At 44.5% G+C, this 17,804-nt stretch overlaps 1 protein-coding gene across 3 annotated transcripts in view; it reads right to left on the bottom strand.

Annotated features, from left to right (window-relative positions):
• NXPE3 (neurexophilin and PC-esterase domain family member 3) overlaps positions 1–17,804 on the bottom strand; it is a 71,919-nt gene that overhangs the window by 42,151 nt on the left and 11,964 nt on the right. Inside the window, exons 2-3 of one of the 3 annotated variants that reach the window (XM_036351313.1) lie at positions 7,661–8,197; positions 6,953–7,241 (exon numbers count right to left, since the gene is read on the bottom strand). In XM_036351313.1, coding sequence (XP_036207206.1) covers positions 6,953–7,045 — 93 coding nt within the window. In that variant the 5' untranslated portion in view covers positions 7,046–7,241; positions 7,661–8,197. The remainder of the gene's footprint in view (positions 1–6,952; positions 7,242–7,660; positions 8,198–17,804) is intronic. The other 2 variants (XM_036351314.1, XM_036351312.1) reach the window with 2 other exon arrangements.

Raw genomic sequence — 17,804 nt, 5'->3', positions numbered from 1 at the left:
TATGTTCAATTAATATTTGACAAAGGAGGCAAGACCATACAATGGAGCCAAGATAGTCTCTTCAATAAATGGTGTTGGGAAAATTGGACAGATATATGCAAGAAAATGAAACTAGACCACCAACTTACACCATACACAAAAATAAACTCAAAATGGATAAAGGACTTAAATGTACGACAGGAAACCATAAAAATTCTAGAAGAATCCAAAGGCAACAAAATCTCAGACATATGCTGAAGCAATTTCTTCACTGATACAGCTCCTAGGGCACTGGAAACTAAAGAAAAAATGAACAAATGGGACTACATCAAAATAAAAAGCTTCTGCACAGCAAAAGAAACCATCAACAAAACAATGAGAAAACCCACTGTGTGGGAAAATATATTTGCCAATGTCATATCTGATAAGGGCCTAATCTCCAAAATTTATAGGGAACTCATACAACTTAACAAAAGGAAGATAAACAATCCAATCAAAAAATGGGCAAAGGACCTAAATAGACACCTTTCAAAAGAGGACATTCAGAAAGCCAAGAGACATATGAAAACATGCTCAAAGTCACTAATCATCCGAGAGATGCAAATCAAAACAACAATGAGGTACCATCTCACACCTGTCAGACTGGCTATCATCAACAAATCAACAAACGACAAGTGCTGGAGAGGATGTGGAGAAAAAGGAACACTTGTGCACTGCTGGTGGGAATGCAGACTGGTGCAGCCACTATGGAAGACAGTATGGAGTTTCCTTAAAAAACTGAAAATGGAACTCCCATTTGACCCTGTGATCCCACTTCTAGGAATATATCCCAAGAAACCAGAAACACCAATCAGAAAGGATATACGCACCCCTATGTTCATAGCAGCACAATTCACCATAGCTAAGATCTGGAAACAGCCTAAGTGCCCATCAGTAGATGAATGGATTAGAAAACTGTGGTACATCTACACGATGGAATACTATGCTGCTCTAAAAAGGAAGGAACTCTTACCATTTGCAACGTCATGGATGGAACTGGAGAGCATTATGCTAAGTGAAATAAGCCAGTCAATGAAGGAAAAATACCACATGATCTCACTCATTCATGGATAATAGAGACCATTATAAACTTTTGAACAATAATAGATACAGAGGCAGAGCTGCCTCAAACAGATTGTCAAACTGCAGCGGGAAGGCCGGGGAGGGGTGGGGAGCAGGAGGTAGGGAGGTAAGAGATCAACTAAAGGACTTGTATGCATGCATATAAGCATAACCAATGGACATAAGACACTGGGGGATAGGGGAGGCTGGGGGACTGTCTAGGGCGGGGGGATAAAATGGACACATATGTAATACCCTTTGTAATACTTTAAGCAATAAAAAAAAAAAAGAAAGAAAATGCGGCGTGTGTGTGCGTGCGTGTGCGTGTGTGTGTGTGTGTGTGTGTGTAATGGAAGATTATTGGGTCATAACAGAGGACATCCTGCAGCTTGTGACAACATGGATGAACCTGGATCGTGAGGGCACTGTGCTAAGTGAGATGAATCAGACAGAGAAAGACGAATAATGTATGACATCACTTATATTTGGAATCTAAAAAGGCTGAACTAGTAAGAACTGGGGCTGGAGGGTGGGGGAATTTGGGAGATGTTGATCAACTAGATCAGTAAGTCCTAGAGATTTAATGCATAGTGATTACAGTCAACAATACTGTGTTATAACTGCAAAGTTGCTAAGAGACAAGATCTTAATGGTTTATACCAGAGAAAAGAAATAATTTTGTGATATGATAGAGGTGTTAGCTAACATGGTAGTAATCATACTGTAATATATCAATATATCAAGTCAACACACTGTACACCTTAAACCTACACATTTATATGTCAATTATATCTCAATTTAAATTTTGCCTTACCTACTACCTAGGAAATATCCCAGCCTCCCTTTCGTTTTTAGTTGTTATGAGGATATAATCATTGATGTAAACCATTAAGGACCAAACTGTACACAATGCACTCACACATACCCCCTCTCCTTCCTACCCTATTCCTCTCTTCCTTTCCCACTCTCACTCTTATTCCTTCGGTATCTCCACTGACCCATGCAGTCACCCAAGAATCTCCAGACACTTGGTGCTAAGCCACCTGAATTTTACTCACAAATGAAAAGGAATGCAAAAAGGTCAATTTGCTTAATTTTCCTAAAAGACAACTCTATCCCACGCCAGTGATAAGGGCAACTTCAGGGCCTGCGATCTTTTTAGATGCAGAGCCAAGAGGAAACACCAGTGGTCCCTCCTGGAGCCACTGTAAGCTGTGGACTAGGTTGTCAGTCCCACATCTGTTTCACTCTTTGTCTACTGAAAAACAGCACTGCTGTTTGCTGGTATGCAGCTCTGACTGACTGATCAAGGGATAATCCCAAATGACTGTTTCAGGAATGGGCATGACGCAACTTGAGAATATAAAGATGTTGTTCAAGGTTTCTCATGGATGCATGCAGCCCAATCCAGATACCACCAGTGCTCTGCAAATGAAAAGATGCAGGTAATCTCTTAAAGAAGGGTTTTGCGGGAATAAATTGTTTCTTAAGATGGGGATATACAGCCGAAACCGGTTTGGCTCAGTGGATAGAGCGTCGGCCTGCGGACTGAAAGGTCCCAGGTTCGATTCCGGTCAAGGGCATGTACCTGGATTGTGGGCACATCCCCAGCAGGAGATGTGCAGGAGACAGCTGATCGATGTTTCTCTCTCATCGATGTTTCTAACTCTCTATCTCTCTCCCTTTCTCTCTGTAAAAAAAATCAATAAAATATATTAAAAAAAAAAAAAAAAAAGATGGGGATATACAAGAAAGCAGCCACCTCTTAATATAGCTGCATCCTACAATCCAACCACAAGAGAGATAAAAGCCACAGATAAAAACTAACAAAGGAGGGCACAGCTGAGAAACTTATGGAGAAACAGCCTAAACTACACCCAACTATGCCCAATCTACCTCCTGACTTCCATTCTAAATGAATAACATTTCTCAATATTATACTAGTACTGTTTCTATAATCAGCTATGTTCATAGCAGCACAATTCACCATAGTTAAGATCTGGAAACAGCCTAAGTGCCCATCAGTAGATGAGTGGATTAAAAAACTGTGGTACATCTACACGATGGAATACTACGCTGCGGTAAAAAAAAAGGAGTTCTTACCATTTGCAACAGCATGGATGGAGCTGGATAGCATTATGCTAAGTGAAATAAGCCAGTCAGAGAAAGATAAATATCACATGATCTCACTCATTTGTGGAATATAATGAACAACATAAACTGATTTAAAAAAAAAAGATCCAGAGACAGAGAAGCATCGATCAGACCGTCAAACCTCAGAGGGAAGGTAGGGGAGGGTGGGGGTAAGGGGGAGAGATCAACCAAAGAGCTTATATGCAAGCATATAGGCCTAACCAATGGACACAGACAACAGGGGGGTGAGGGCATGAGTGGGGGGGATGGGGGTAATATGGGGATAAGGACACCTATGTAATAACTTAATCAATAAAAAAATTTTTAAAAAAAGAAATATATATATATATATATATTTAAAATATCAATGAGTAAGGGGAAAAAACACAAATAAAATACAGGCCATGTTCAATGAGAGCTTATCCCTGAAATACTAGACAATTCTCCCTATAATCTTTTGCTGGATATCCTATCTAATAAAAGAGTAATATGCAAATTAACCATCACTCTGCAACAAAGATGGCAGTACCCATAGCGGTGGAGGGGTGGATGCTGACGGCATTGCCCTGGTGATGCAGGCCCAGCGTCCTGCACCATGGCCCCGCGGAGGGAGGGGCCTCTGGCCATGTGGAGGGAGGGGCCAGGGTCCCAGCATCCTGCGCCCCAGCTGCACTGAGGGAGGGGCCTCTGGCCAGAGGCCAGGGCACAGGACGCTGGGCTCATGGTTGCCCTCAGCTATGAGCCCAGCATCCTGCACCTGGCCACACAGAGGGAAGGCCTCTGGCCAGAGGCTGGGGAACAGGATGCTGGCATCATTGCAGGCCGGGCTGAGGGACCCCCCGTCCTGTGCACGAATTTCATGCACTGGGCCTCTGGTCTATAATAATAAAAGTGTAATATGCTAATTAGACTGGACGTCCTTTCGGACTAAGCCAGGGCTGCAACCATCATGGCTGCAAGGGAGGGATCCAGACAGCCGCAGGAGAGAGGGATCCAGACAGTTGCCTGCGGCTGTGAGGGTCTACTCTTGCATGAATTTCGTGCCTTGGGCCTCTAGTTGGTACATAACCTCCTCCTCATATGATGTGATATTTTTAATTAAAATTTAGTCCGTGGCCCTATCCGGTTTGGCTCAGTGGATAGAGCATCAGCCTATGGACTGAAGGATCCCAGGTTTGATTCCAGTCAAGGGTACATGCCTGGGCTGTGGGCTCAATTCCCAGTGTGGGGCATGCAGGAGGCAGCCAATCAATGAGTTTCTTGCATCATTGATGTTTCTATCTGTCTCTCCCTCTCCCTTCCTCTTTGAAATCAATAAAAATATATTTTAAAACTGAGCCAGTGCTTTTTATAGAATGCTCAGATACTCTAACACAAGAAGAATATTATAATAAGGATCAGAAACATAGAATGGAAAGGGGATAAGGGAGGAGAGACTGCCAAATTTCAGAGCCTTTCCCTCTCCCCTCCACCAAGCTTCTTTATAAAAAATCAATTATAATCACAGTAATATACTGAACAGTTTAAAAGTCATGATAATATCCTCAACCTGGACAAGATGACCTCTTAGGCAAGGGAAAATATTTTATCTCACTCCACTAAATGAGCTACTTATTATTTTTGGTATCAGAATTGTCCTAATCATTTACTACAGCTGCCTCACTTCTCCATTGTTGTTCAGTTTGTGCAGATAATTAGAGCTGACAATGTTAGCTGACATGAGGTCCAGAAGTTTCCAAGAACTAACACAGGAATATTAGGGGAATTTGATAACATTCTTTACTGACTCTAACACTAATGATGTGAAACTCTGGCCTACCCTCTCGAGTTTTTCTTTCTCCCTTTTCCTATGTCGAAAAACCAATGATAATAACAACACACAATGCACCATGCCCCTCATCCCACATAGACTTGTATGATCCATTTGTGCTCTAGATCCCATCCCCTCCTCCTCCCCTTGGTCTATTAGTCCTTCTCCTCTCCAGCTTCTCTATTATCTCCTTTCCTCAAGATTAAGTCCCTCAGACTTCTACATCTAGTCAAGACAGAGAAACAGTGAGATTGGCCTCTCCATCTGAGACAAATTTTTTAAAAAAAGAATATGTATAAAACAATGGTTGTCCTCACATTGGACATCAGACAACAAAAGACAATTATGCCTGAAAGGAAATGAAGGAGATGATAATTGTAACGGCCATTTGCTTACAGCCTTGAGAGCGGTTCTAAGCTGCTGCACAAGATGGGGAGCCCAGGTGCAGCCTGGTAAACTACTTCAGTTGAGGCGATGGAACTGAGAGTCTTAAAAGACCAAGCTGATCAGAGTCCACAGGACAGTTGCACAGAGAGGAAACTCAAGGGATCTCCAGAGAGTCCCACTCAAGTACTCAGCAGAGTTCTTAAGGGCCTGTGTATAATTGTAACAGGAACCCAAGTTTGGCTGCCTGCCACCACAAAAACCAAACTCATGAGACAGATGCTGCTGAAAAAGGAAGTGATTTTATTCAAGTGCCAGTCACCTGAGGAGATGGGACTCTTGTCCCAAAATCCATCTCAACATCTCAATGCAGGCAGAGGGTTTTACAAGGAGGGAGAGGCTCACGCATTTGTGGATTATAATGAACAACGTAAACCGATGAACAAAAACAGATGTAGAGACAGGGAAGCATCAATCAGATGCTCAAAACTCAGAGGGAAAGCAGGGGAGGATGGGGGTGAGGGGGAAAGATCAACCAAAGGACTTGTATGTATGCATATAAGCATAAGTGATGGATGTGGACAACAGGGGGTGAGGGTGAGGGCAGGATTGGGGGGATGAGAGGACATTGGGGGGATAAGGACACATTTGTAATATCTTATTAAATAAAGGGAAAAAAATTAAAAAAATAAAGTACAGATGAATTTTTAAAAAATGTATAGGGGGTGGGGAGAGGTAGGAGGGAGTACAGGGGTGATAAATGGTGATGGAAGGAGATTTGACTTGGGGTGGTGGTGAACACACAATACAATATACAGAATGGTACACCTGAAAGCTATATAATTTTATTAACCAATGTCACCCCAATAAATTCAATAAAAAAACTTAATGAGCCTCAAAAAAAAAAAAAAAAAAAAAAGAGGCAAAACAGAACAAATAAATCAAGGGGAGGGGATTGAAAAGTTCTCTATGTGCAGGCCAGCACAGTCCATTCCAGTAAGGACCTCGAATCTGGTCAAGTGATGATCTAGTGTGTGACATCCTGGTCTTCATCATCCTCGTTCTACAACATCCTAGTTCTATGGCTGAAGGTCAGCAGATCTTCTGGAACTGGTACAATTGAAGGTCAGAGTCTGCATCTTCAACTAAAAGGTCCCCTCCTTGAAAAGGCTTTCCTCCATCACCCTAACGCTACTCTAGAGTAGTAGCCTGCTTTCCTTTCTTTATAGAATTTTTTACAATTTCTAATTATCCTTTATTATATGATTATAATTACTTAGTACTGTTATTTTTCTCACATGCGTATTTAGAACATGAGTTCCACAAGTGAAGAAATCATGTCTGTTGTCTTTACCACTATACCCTTGGTGACTAGCACAGTTTATAACTATTGTGGGCTCTCAAATACTTAATGAATTAATGTAAACAAGAACTGTGACTAGGATAAGTTTCCTGATGATCAACATTTCCCAAGGTAGTTACTAGTAGTCCCCAAATCCCATGATTTGGTTCCCCTTAGTTATAAAGAGTATACTGAGTACTCACCTCTACCTGAGTAACATTGATGACCAGCACCACCACCGTCAACACTGCAAGCAGACAGCAGAAAAGCCGTAGTTTATAGAAACTGATCCACATTATCTGGCTGTGCCTTGATCGCCCATGGCTAACACCATGCTACCCTCACTTCTCAAAACTCCATGTCTTTATTTTTCTGAGCTGCAGGTGAGCTTTCAGTTTCACTTGCTTCTTCTCTGCTAGCGTCCTTAAGAGTTCTTGGTATAAAGGAGGAGCTGGGATTCATTTAAGCAGCACATTTTTCTTCAGAGGACTCCTGCAAACAGGGAAGATCAGAAAACAGGGTAAGAGGAAAGATACCATATTTCCTGTTCTTTAACCTTACAAAAGCCCAAAGTCATGCGGGGAAAGAAAACAGCCAGGGCACAGTAACATCTATTCCATATCCAGACAATTTACTGAAACCCAACCCCAGTCTACTGTATAAATACAATGATATTGGTCCTACTACCTATTTAGGTCTTAACTTTTAAGAGAGCAAAGTAACTGTTGAATTTCTACAGAAGTCTAAGTTAAAAAAATCACTTCAATTCTATTATAGTGCAAGTCATATAACACTACTGGAGTAATTATATTTAAAAAGCATTAAGAGCCCTAACCGGTTTGGCTCAATGGATAGAGCGTCGGCCTGCGGACTCAAGGGTCCCAGGTTTGATTCCGGTCAAGGGCATGTACCTTGGTTGCAGACACATAGCCAGTAGGGAGTGTGCAGGGGGTAGCTGATTGATGTTTCTCTCTCATCGATGTTTCTCTCTATCCCTCTCCCTTCTTCTCTGTAAGAAATCAATAAAATATTTTTTTAAAAAAAAGCATTAAGAGGAAACATTTGTGATTTTATGTGGAGTTCTGGAATACTGTGCAAGCCCCCTGACATACTCTAAAAAACAAGAGTGCTGCCCCTCTGTATGGCAGAAATCAGGAAACACCCTTTGGGTCTCCAGCTCCTCCAACACATATGTGGTCCCTATGTTCCTTCAGCTGAGTAACAAGCAACAGAAGTAAAGACACCGGCCCTGAAGATACAGGGGAGGAAAGCTAAGCTTGCAGAGGGACAGGACATCCAAATCCTTCATCACATCTGTTGGTGGAAGAGGACTTCAGAGTCTGCCGCTCCTGTTCGCCATGTAATGAATGCAAAATGCTCTTCCCAGTTGCTATTTTGATATAGGTAAGCAGATAAAGTGCTGGCATTTTACTCCCAGTGAGGCTTTCCTGGAGGGCAGGATGGAGAGGTAAAGGAGAAAAGGGTGAACAATCAGAATGCAGATCTCAGAATACCTCAGCTGCACCATCACTCCCTGCAGCTTTGTGTTGGAACTGGTAAGCCCCCTATTTCCTCACTCACCTACGCCCCCTGTGTAATTCATTCCCATACCACAAGGACCATAACAACCCTTCCTCACCCCAGCTTCATAAAGGAGACAAGGCTAAGCTATTGCAACATACTCTCCATCCTCAAAATTCCCACAGCACTTACTATTTTCACTTCTCAGCTGATCTTTCTATTTTTATTGTCTATTTTTATTGTATTTCTTGTCTCCCCAATTAGACTATACCATTTATAGCTATATTTTTAAAAAATCAAAATATCGTTAAAAAAAACTTAATGATAACAGTGTATCATACTTTTTGACTCTCTCACAGTACTTAGCTCTTTCCATGATATAAGTTGATTCAATACTCTGTATTGCACACTGTACTAAGTACCAGAAATTCCCCTGGAAAAGCTTATACTCGTATTAGGCAATTAAACAGGAATAAATTAAGCACTCAAAGCCACTTCCAGAGGGATGCCAAATGCTGTGAAAGGCTGCACTTAACCATTTCATAATCCCCCAACAGTGCCTCACTCCAAAACCCAGGTACCCACCATAAAGTGCCCCTAAATTCTGGAAAGGAAATGGCTGTGAAACAGGAAAAACACTGTCACCAGGGCCGCAACTGCTCCTCTGTAGAAACCCTTCTCAAGAAGTTGGCCCAAACAATCTGGTTTCCCTGATGGCCAGAGAGGAAGAAGACCAGAGATGAGACTCCACAGGAATAAGCTGCACCACAGTAGGCATGGCCATGTGCTGTGTGACCACCATCGGAATGGCAGTGTAATTCAGAGCCAGTCAGCAGCACAGCAGTGGTCAGTGGTGCAGAAGGATGGCAAGGGCAGCAGACCCCAGATCTAAAGGAACTGCAAGGTCACAGGCAGCAATGCAAATATGCAAGAAGCCCCTCATGGCCAGACTTTTACTGAACATCATTATGGAAGATAATGTCAGGGAAAGATCTGACTTCCTGCTACAAGCAAGTAGAGCATAAAGATAAGAGAGACCATTTGTGCTTCTAACTAGATGTAGCCTGAGGAGACCTCTCCTTGAGAACACATATACTAAAATGTTGACAGTTGCCACATTTGGGCAGTTTTCATTTTTCTCCTTCAACTTTATCTTTATGTCCTCATCTTTCACCAAGAAATAAAAAATCACAAATATTAAAAATAAAGCTGGTTTCTAAAAGTAAAGATAAGACAGAAAGAGAAACAAGGCATTAAATATGATATGGGAAAACAATTCAATTTAAAATAAAAGATTTAAAACTTTAAAACAAAGGCTATATAAGAAACAAAGAAGGACACTGTATAATAAGGGGATCAATCCAACAAAAGGCTACAACCTTTATAAACATTTATGCACTCAATATAGGAGCACCTAAACATATGTCAAATCTTGATGGACATGAAGAAACAGATCAACAATAATACAGATCATAAATATATCAGTGGATATATCTTTCCGACAGGAAATAAGGAAACAGTTTATTTATAAACTAAAGGCCCGGTGCACAATATCCGTGCACTGGGGGGCGGGGGGAAGGGGTGTCCCTCAACCCAGACTGCACCCTCTCCAATCAGGGACCCCTTGGGGGATGTCCAACTGTCTAAATCAGCAGTCGGATATCTCTCTCACAATCCAGGACTGCTGGCTCCCAACCGCTCACCTGCCTGCCTGCCTGATTGCCCCAACCGCTTTTGCCTGCCAGTCTGATCACCACCTAACCACTCCCCTGCCAGCCCGATCGACACCTAACTGCTCCCCTGCTGGCCTGATTGACCACAGCTACCCTCCCCTGCCAGCCCGATTGCCTCCAACTGCCCTCCCCTGCCGGCCCGGTCACCCCAAACTGCCCTCCCCTGCCAGCCCGGTAGCCCCCAACTGCCCTCCCCTGCCAGCCTGGTCACCCCTAACTGCCCTCCCTGCCAGCCATCTTGTGGCGGCCATCTTATGCCTACATGGGGGTGGCCATCTTGTGCGAGGGTGTGATGGTCAATTTGCATATTACCTCTTTATTATATAGGATTATACAATAGACCAGATGAATTGAATTGACATATTCTGAAGATTTCAACCCAAAGTAGCAGAATACACATTCTTTTCAAATGTACATGAAACATTTTATAGGATAGATCACATGTTAGGAGACAAAATTAATGTCAATGGCCTGGCTAGTGTGGCTCAGTGGTTGAACGTCAAACTATGAACCAGGAGGTCACAGTTCAATTCCCAATCAGGGAACATCTCAGGTGGGTTACTGGTTCAATCCCCAGTACATGATTCTCCCTCATCACTGATGATTCTATCTCTCTCTTCCTCTCCCTTCCTCTCTTTGGAATCAATAAAAACATTTAAAAAGAACTAATCTCAATAAATTTCAAAAGACTGAAATCATGTCAACCATCTTCTCTGACTACAATGGTATAAAACTATAAATCAATTACAAGGAAAAAAAAACTTAAAAGACAAACACATAAAGGCTAGCTCTAACCGGTTTGACTCAGTGGATAGAACGTCAGCCTGCAGACTAAAGGGTCCCATGTTCGATTCCGGTCAAGGGCATGTACCTTGGTTGCGGGCACATCCCCTGTAGGAGATGTGCAAGAGGCAGCTGATCGATGTTTCTCTCTCATCGATGTTTCTAACTCTCTATCCCTCTCCCTTCCTCTCTGTGAAAAAATCAATAAAATATATTTTAAAAAATACACACACATAAAGGCTAAATAATGTTACTAAACAATGAATGGATTAACGAAATCAAGGAAGACATAAAAAGATACCTTGAGACAAATGAAAATGAAAAAACAACAATGCAAAATCATGGGACACAGTGAAAGCAGTCTCAATAGGGAAATTCATACCAATTCAGGTCTACCTCAAGAAACAATAAAACTCTCAAATAAATTATCTAACCTTGTACCTAAGGAACCAGATAAAGATACTATAAAGGCCGAAACCGGTTTGGCTCAGTGGATAGAGCATCGGCCTGCGGACTGAAAGGTCCCAGGTTCGATTCCGGTCAAGGGCATGTACCTGGGTTGCGGGCACATCCCCAGTGGGAGATGTGCGGGAGGCAGCTGATCGACGTTTCTCTCTCATCGATGTTTCTAGCTCTCTATTTCTCTCCCTTCCTCTCTGTAAAAAATCAATAAAATATATTTAAAAAAAAAAAAAAGATACTATAAAGAAAGAAAACTATAGTCCAATATCCCCAATGAACACAGATGCAAAAATCCTCAACAAAATATTTTAAAAACAAATTCAGCAATACAGTAAAAAGATCATTCACCACGATCAAGTCAGATTTATTCCTGGGATGCAAGGTTTGTACAGTATCTTCAAATAAATTAATGTGATACAGCACATAAACAAAATGAAGAATAAAAATTATATGATCATATCAATCAATAAATACAGAAAAAGCACTTTTAAAAGTGCAGAAACCATTTATGATAAAAATTCTCAACAAAGTGGGACTAGAGGGAACATACCTCAAAATAATAAAGGCTATATATGAAAAACAGCTAACATCATACTCAATGGGGAAAACTAGAAGTGTCACCGTTAAGATCAGGAATAAGACAGGAATGTCCATTTTCACCACTCTTATTCAACATAATACTGGAAGACCTAGTCATAGCAATCAGATAAGAAGAAGAAATTAAAGGCATCCAAATTGGAAAGAAAGAAGTAAAGCTGTCATTATATGTGAAAGACATAATTGTAAATAGAGAACCCTAAATACCCCACCAAAATACTACTGGAACTGATAAATGAATTCAGTAAAGTAACAGGATACAAAAATAAATATTCAGAAATCAGTTGCATTTTTATACACCAACTAGAGGCCCGGTGCATAAATTTGTGAACGGGTGGGGTCCGGCCAGCCCGTCCCAATCAGGGCCAATCGGGCTGGCCCTTCCCCCGATCAGGGTCGGGGGGACCAATCGGGGGTGGGGCCAGCTTGGGGGAGGGTGCCACAGGTGGTTGGCAGGCCGGCCCTGCCCCCGATTGAGATAATGGGGGGCTGATTGGGGGCGGGGGAAGGGCCAGCCAGGGGAAAGGGCCTGGAGAAGACCCACTGAGCTGGAGCTGAGCATGGGCCCCAGGCTTCTCAGGGAGGACGGCCTCAGCAAGGAAACAGAAACCACCAGAAGGCTCTGCAAACAGGCCCTGAGCTCCCTTTGGCCAGGTGGACTCAGAGCTGGTGTCTCTGTGTGTACATTAGACACAGCCCAGCACTCGCCTTTGTCTCTTGCTCAAATCCATTGCATCAAAAAACTTGTTCCCCTTCTTCTCTTTGGGCCCTTACAACAAACACAGGCCAATTGGAGGACACAGGCCCCAGTGGCAGAGCCAGGCCCCAGAATCACCTGCAATTTAGGCCTAAGACAACTGGGTAGCAATCTCCACGGAACAGAACATACTGTTTTAGAGTCTTAATTCTCCCCTAAAATGTGCCCAGCTGCTCCTCTTTAGCCGGGATAGACTGAACTAAGGAACCAAAGACCGAGTTTCCGAGAAACACCGACGAGGAGAACCAAGATGGCGGCATAGGTTAACGCCGGAGTTTGCTGCTTTGAACAACTACTTCAAAAGTGAAACTAAAAGACGGAAGGGACATCACCCAGAACCACAGGAACGCTGGCTGAGTGGAAGTCCTACAACTAGGAGGAAAGAGAAACGCATACGGACACTCAGAGGAGGCGCAGTGCTGAAGTCAAATTCTGAGGTGCGGAGTGCGCGAGCGGGCTGGCCGCGGAGGGCTCGGTTGGAGTTTTCAATCGGGAGGGAGTCGCAGACTCTGAGCTCCAGATACAGGCGAGTCTTTAGGGACCCAGACTCAAACGGGAGAAGCAGGACTGTCTGGCTTCGGTCAGAGCGAGTGCAGCTTTCTCTCCGAGCTTTGCAGCGGGTGCTGGGACTCAGAGAGGCAGAGCCCCTGGGGACAGGACTGAGAGCCGCCATAACTGCTCTCTCCGGCCCACCCTGTTGATCCTGTGCGACCCGCCCCGCCCAAGCCCTGCAACAGGCATTTGCCGGATAGCCTCAGGCAAAGGCTAGATTAGCACCTCCCTAGAGGACAGAAGTTCTCTCACTGCTGACACAGCTGATTCTCATAGCCACCTGGCCTGGAGGTCAAACCCTCCCTGGTATTAGCTACAACAATCAAGGTTTAATTATAAGACTGTGAACAAAGACCACTAGGGGGTGCACCAAGGAAGCATAACAAAATGCGGAGACAAAGAAACAGGACAAAATTGTCAATGGAAGATATAGAGTTCAGAACCACACTTTTAAGGTCTCTCAAGAACTGTTTAGAAGCCGCCGATAAACTTAATGAGATCTACAAGAAAACTAATGAGACCCTCGATGCTATATTGGGGAACCAACTAGAAATTAAGCATACACGGACTGAAACAACGAATATTATACAGACTCCCGACAGCAGACCAGAGGAGCGCAAGAATCAAGTCAATGATTTGAAATGCGAGGAAGCAAAAAACACCCAACCGGAAAAGCAAAATGAAAAAAGAATCCAAAAATGCGAGGATAGTGTAAGGAGCCTCTGGGACAGCTTCAAGCGTACCAACATCAGAATTATAGGGGTGCCAGAAGATGAGAGAGAGCAAGATATTGAAAACCTATTTGAAGAAATAATGACAGAAAACTTCCCCCACCTGGTGAAAGAAATGGACTTACAGGTCCAAGAAGCGCGGAGAACGCCAAACAAAAGGAATCCAAAGAGGACCACACCAAGACACATCATAATTAAAATGCCAAGAGCAAAAGATAAAGAGAGAATCTTAAAAACAGCAAGAGAAAGAAACTCAGTTACCTACAAGGGAATACCCATACGACTGTCAGCTGATTTCTCAACAGAAACCATGCAGGCCAGAAGGGAGTGGCAAGAAATATTCAAAGTGATGAATACCAAGAACCTACAACCAAGATTACTTTATCCAGCAAAGCTATCATTCAGAATTGAAGGTCAGATAAAGAGCTTCACAGATAAGGAAAAGCTAAAGGAGTTCATCACCACCAAACCAGGATTATATGAAATGCTGAAAGGTATCCTTTAAGAAGAGGAAGAGGAAGAAAAAGGTAAAGATACAAATTATGAACAACAAACATGCATCTATCAACAAGTGAATCTAAGAATCAAGTGAATAAATAATCTGATGAACAGAATGAACTGGTGATTATAATAGAATCAGGGACATAGAAAGGGAATGGACTGACTATTCTTCGGGGGGAAAGGGGTGTGGGAGATGCGGGAAGAGACTGGACAAAAATCGTGCACCTATGGATGAGGACAGTGGGTGGGGAGTGAGGGCGGAGGGTGGGGCGGGAACTGGGAGGAGGGGAGTTATGGGGGGGAAAAAGAGGAACAAATGTAATAATCTGAACAATAAAGATTTAATTAAAAAAAAAAAAAAAAAAAAAAAAAAAAAAAAAAAAAAAGACCGAGTTTCCTTTGAGGTGGGATCCACCGGGAGCCAGCAGGTGGCAAGGCCCCTCACAGGCAGCTGTCTTCCCCCCAAGCTCAGTGTGCTCTGAGCCGGTCCGTTTCTGGGGGTGCCAGGTCCTGGCCTGCTGGTCCTGCTGGTCGGGCGGCAGGTCCACAGGATTTCTCTCTGCCACCATCCTGGCCTCCCAGCAATACCCTCCGGCCCGGTGCGCCAGGCAGCTGTCGCTAGAGCCGGGACTCAGAGAGCAAAGGAGCTGGCCCATGCTGAGAGGGACCTGCAGTGGCCAGGCCACGTCCTCCACCCCACTTCTGTCTCACTCGTGTGGATCAGTCCAAAGCCCGCTGCCCGAGACTGGTGCCACGTGGGGAGGGTCGCAGCAGGGAGAGGGGCGCCCTGACCTGCCAGCCTTGGTGACAAGCATCTCAATGCCCAGCTGATTGAATTCATCCCACAGAGGCTTCATCTCAAGCTGCATGCTCACACTGGCCACCATCATGTTCTTTACCAGCACCTTGGCGGCGGCCACACAACTAGCCCTGGGGCCCTCGGGATCGGCAGCGGCCCTGGTGGCAGCCCCTGCAGCCAGCACATCATAACAACCAGTCGTTCAGCCATACAGTCGCTGGGCTTTTATTATATAGACTAGTGGTGGCCCAGTGCACGAAATTTGTGCATGGGGGTTGTCCCTCAGCCCGGCCTGCACCCTCTCCAATCTGGGACCCCTCGGGGGATGTCTGACTGCCAGTGGGATCAGGCCTAAACCGGCAGTCAGACATCCTTCTCGCAATTTGGGACTGCTGGCTCCTAACTGCTCACCTGCCTGCCTGCCTGATCACCTCTAACCATTCTGCCTACTGGCCTGCTCACCCCCACTGCCTCCCCTGCCAGCCTGCTCACCCCCAACTGCCCCCCCCACCAGCCTGCTCAGCCCCAACTGAGCCCCTGCCGACCTGATTGCCCCCAAATGACCCCCCGCTGGCCTGCTCGCCCCCAACTGCCCCACCCGCCAGGCTGATCACCCCCAACTGCCCCCCTGCCGACCTCACCCCCAACTGTCCCCCTGCCAGCCTGATCACCCCCAACTGCCCTCCCTTCCTGGCCTGATCACCCCTAACCACCTCTGCCTCGGCCCCACCACCATGGCTTGGTCCAGAAGAACGTCCGGAAGGTCTCCTGGAAGGTCTCCTGGCCTAATTAACATATTACCCTTTTATTAGTATAGGTAATGAACTATCATAAAGAGAAACTTTAAAAAATCCCCAGTTACAACTGCATCAAAAATAAAGTAACATAAATAGAGTAAATTTAACCAAGTAGGTAAAAGACCTATACTAGAAAAATTACAAGACATTGAAGAAGTTACAAATGAATGAAAGCAAATACCATATTCATGGATAAAAACAATTAACATAATTAAAATGCCCCATACCACCCAAAGCAATCTACAGATTCAACAAAATTCCCATCAAACTACCAATGGAATTTTTCACAGAACTAGAATAAATAATTTAAAAATTTATATGAAACCACAAAAGATCAAGAATAGCCACAGCAATCTTGAGAAAGAAGAACAAAGTTGGAGGTATCAAAGAACAAAATTGGAGGTAAATGCAGTATTCACCTCCTCCCACAACCACATCTAAACTACAGAATAACCATCATTCAAACCACCTCAAATCAAGCTGAATGGAAGTTCTACAACTACAAAATTAAAGAAGCCACATCAAGTCTGGTAAGAGGGGCAGAGACATAGATGGGCTGGTCCCACACCCATGTGTGGTGGATAAAAATCAGGGCAGATATGTCAACTGTGTAGATTCCCCCCGAGGAGCATGGGGTCCCAGTCCTATACCAGGCCCCCAGCTTAAGGTTTCAGTGCCAGGAAGAGAAGTCTCCGTAACTTCTGGCTGTAAAAACTAGTGTGGATTGAGGAGGGAGGCTGAGGCTGCTGGAGTCCCAGGTAGTTCCTCTTAAAGGGCTCGTGCATGGACTTGCTCAGACTACTCTTTCTGAGCTCCAGCACAGGGGCAGCAACTTGAGAGGTACCAGACACATAGTGAAAGAAACTGAATTGTTTGACATCAGGGCGAGAGCTGGAGGGACAGCTTTCTCCCAGACAGAAATGCTGGCAAAAGCCATTATTCCTTTGATGAGCCATTCCCCCACAGAGCCAGCAGAGGGGTGCCATATTTGAGAGTCCATCAATCTAGCTCCTGCTGTTTGCCCCACCCTGGTGATTCCCAGAGATGCTGCTCCACCCAACTTTTGAGCCCATTCAAGCTGTTTCCAGTGGCTTTACCATAGGAATGGTCTGTCTTGGCTCAGGCTTCAGATTTTCCTAAAAATATCTCAAACAAGCAGCCATCTAGGCTCAATAATTCCCATACCTCTCACTAAGTGGCCCCAGGCCAGACACTAGCAGCAGCCAGCCTTGGTTTACAGCATGGCCTTACCTGGGCACCTCCAAGCCCAGCACAAGAAGCATCCATCTGCAGATCTCTTTGTAGGTTATGCCTTTGTAGCACAGGTGGTGGCTGACCTTAGCCTGCACCTCCCAGGAGGTCTCAGAGCCAGCACACCCAGTGGACAGCTTCAGACCACATCGAAGCACCACCAACCAATCACCTGTACAAGTGACACACTCAAAGGGTGGACTCAATGGGTACCAGAGCCCTGCTGAAGTAAGTCCTGCTCTGTGTGGTAGGCCCCTGCACAGCTGATCCACCAAGGTGGTTAAAGGTCAGGGGTCAGTGGTCACAGCCAGTCCTTGCAGCTGATCAGCCTGAGTAAATCCCTCCCATTAGCATGCCAACAGCAATCTAGACTCAATTATAACGGAAGGATAGACAACCCACGAGGAGTGTACACTGTGGGAAGAGCTCAGGAGATTTATCTCAGTGCAGTGGCAGATGCAATGGCATGAGCGCACTCCACCTATACAAGCTTCCTCGGCACACCAGGAAGTGGCAGCACCCGCCTGAGTAAGCTCCCTAGAGCCCCTACATAGTACCCTATCTTTCCTAC

This window comes from Myotis myotis, unplaced genomic scaffold, assembly GCF_014108235.1.
Source record: "Myotis myotis isolate mMyoMyo1 unplaced genomic scaffold, mMyoMyo1.p scaffold_m19_p_2, whole genome shotgun sequence".
Classification (NCBI taxonomy): domain Eukaryota; kingdom Metazoa; phylum Chordata; class Mammalia; order Chiroptera; family Vespertilionidae; genus Myotis; species Myotis myotis.
The sequence above is the reverse complement of the archived record's forward strand: the minus strand, read 5'-3'. Positions and strand labels throughout refer to the sequence as shown.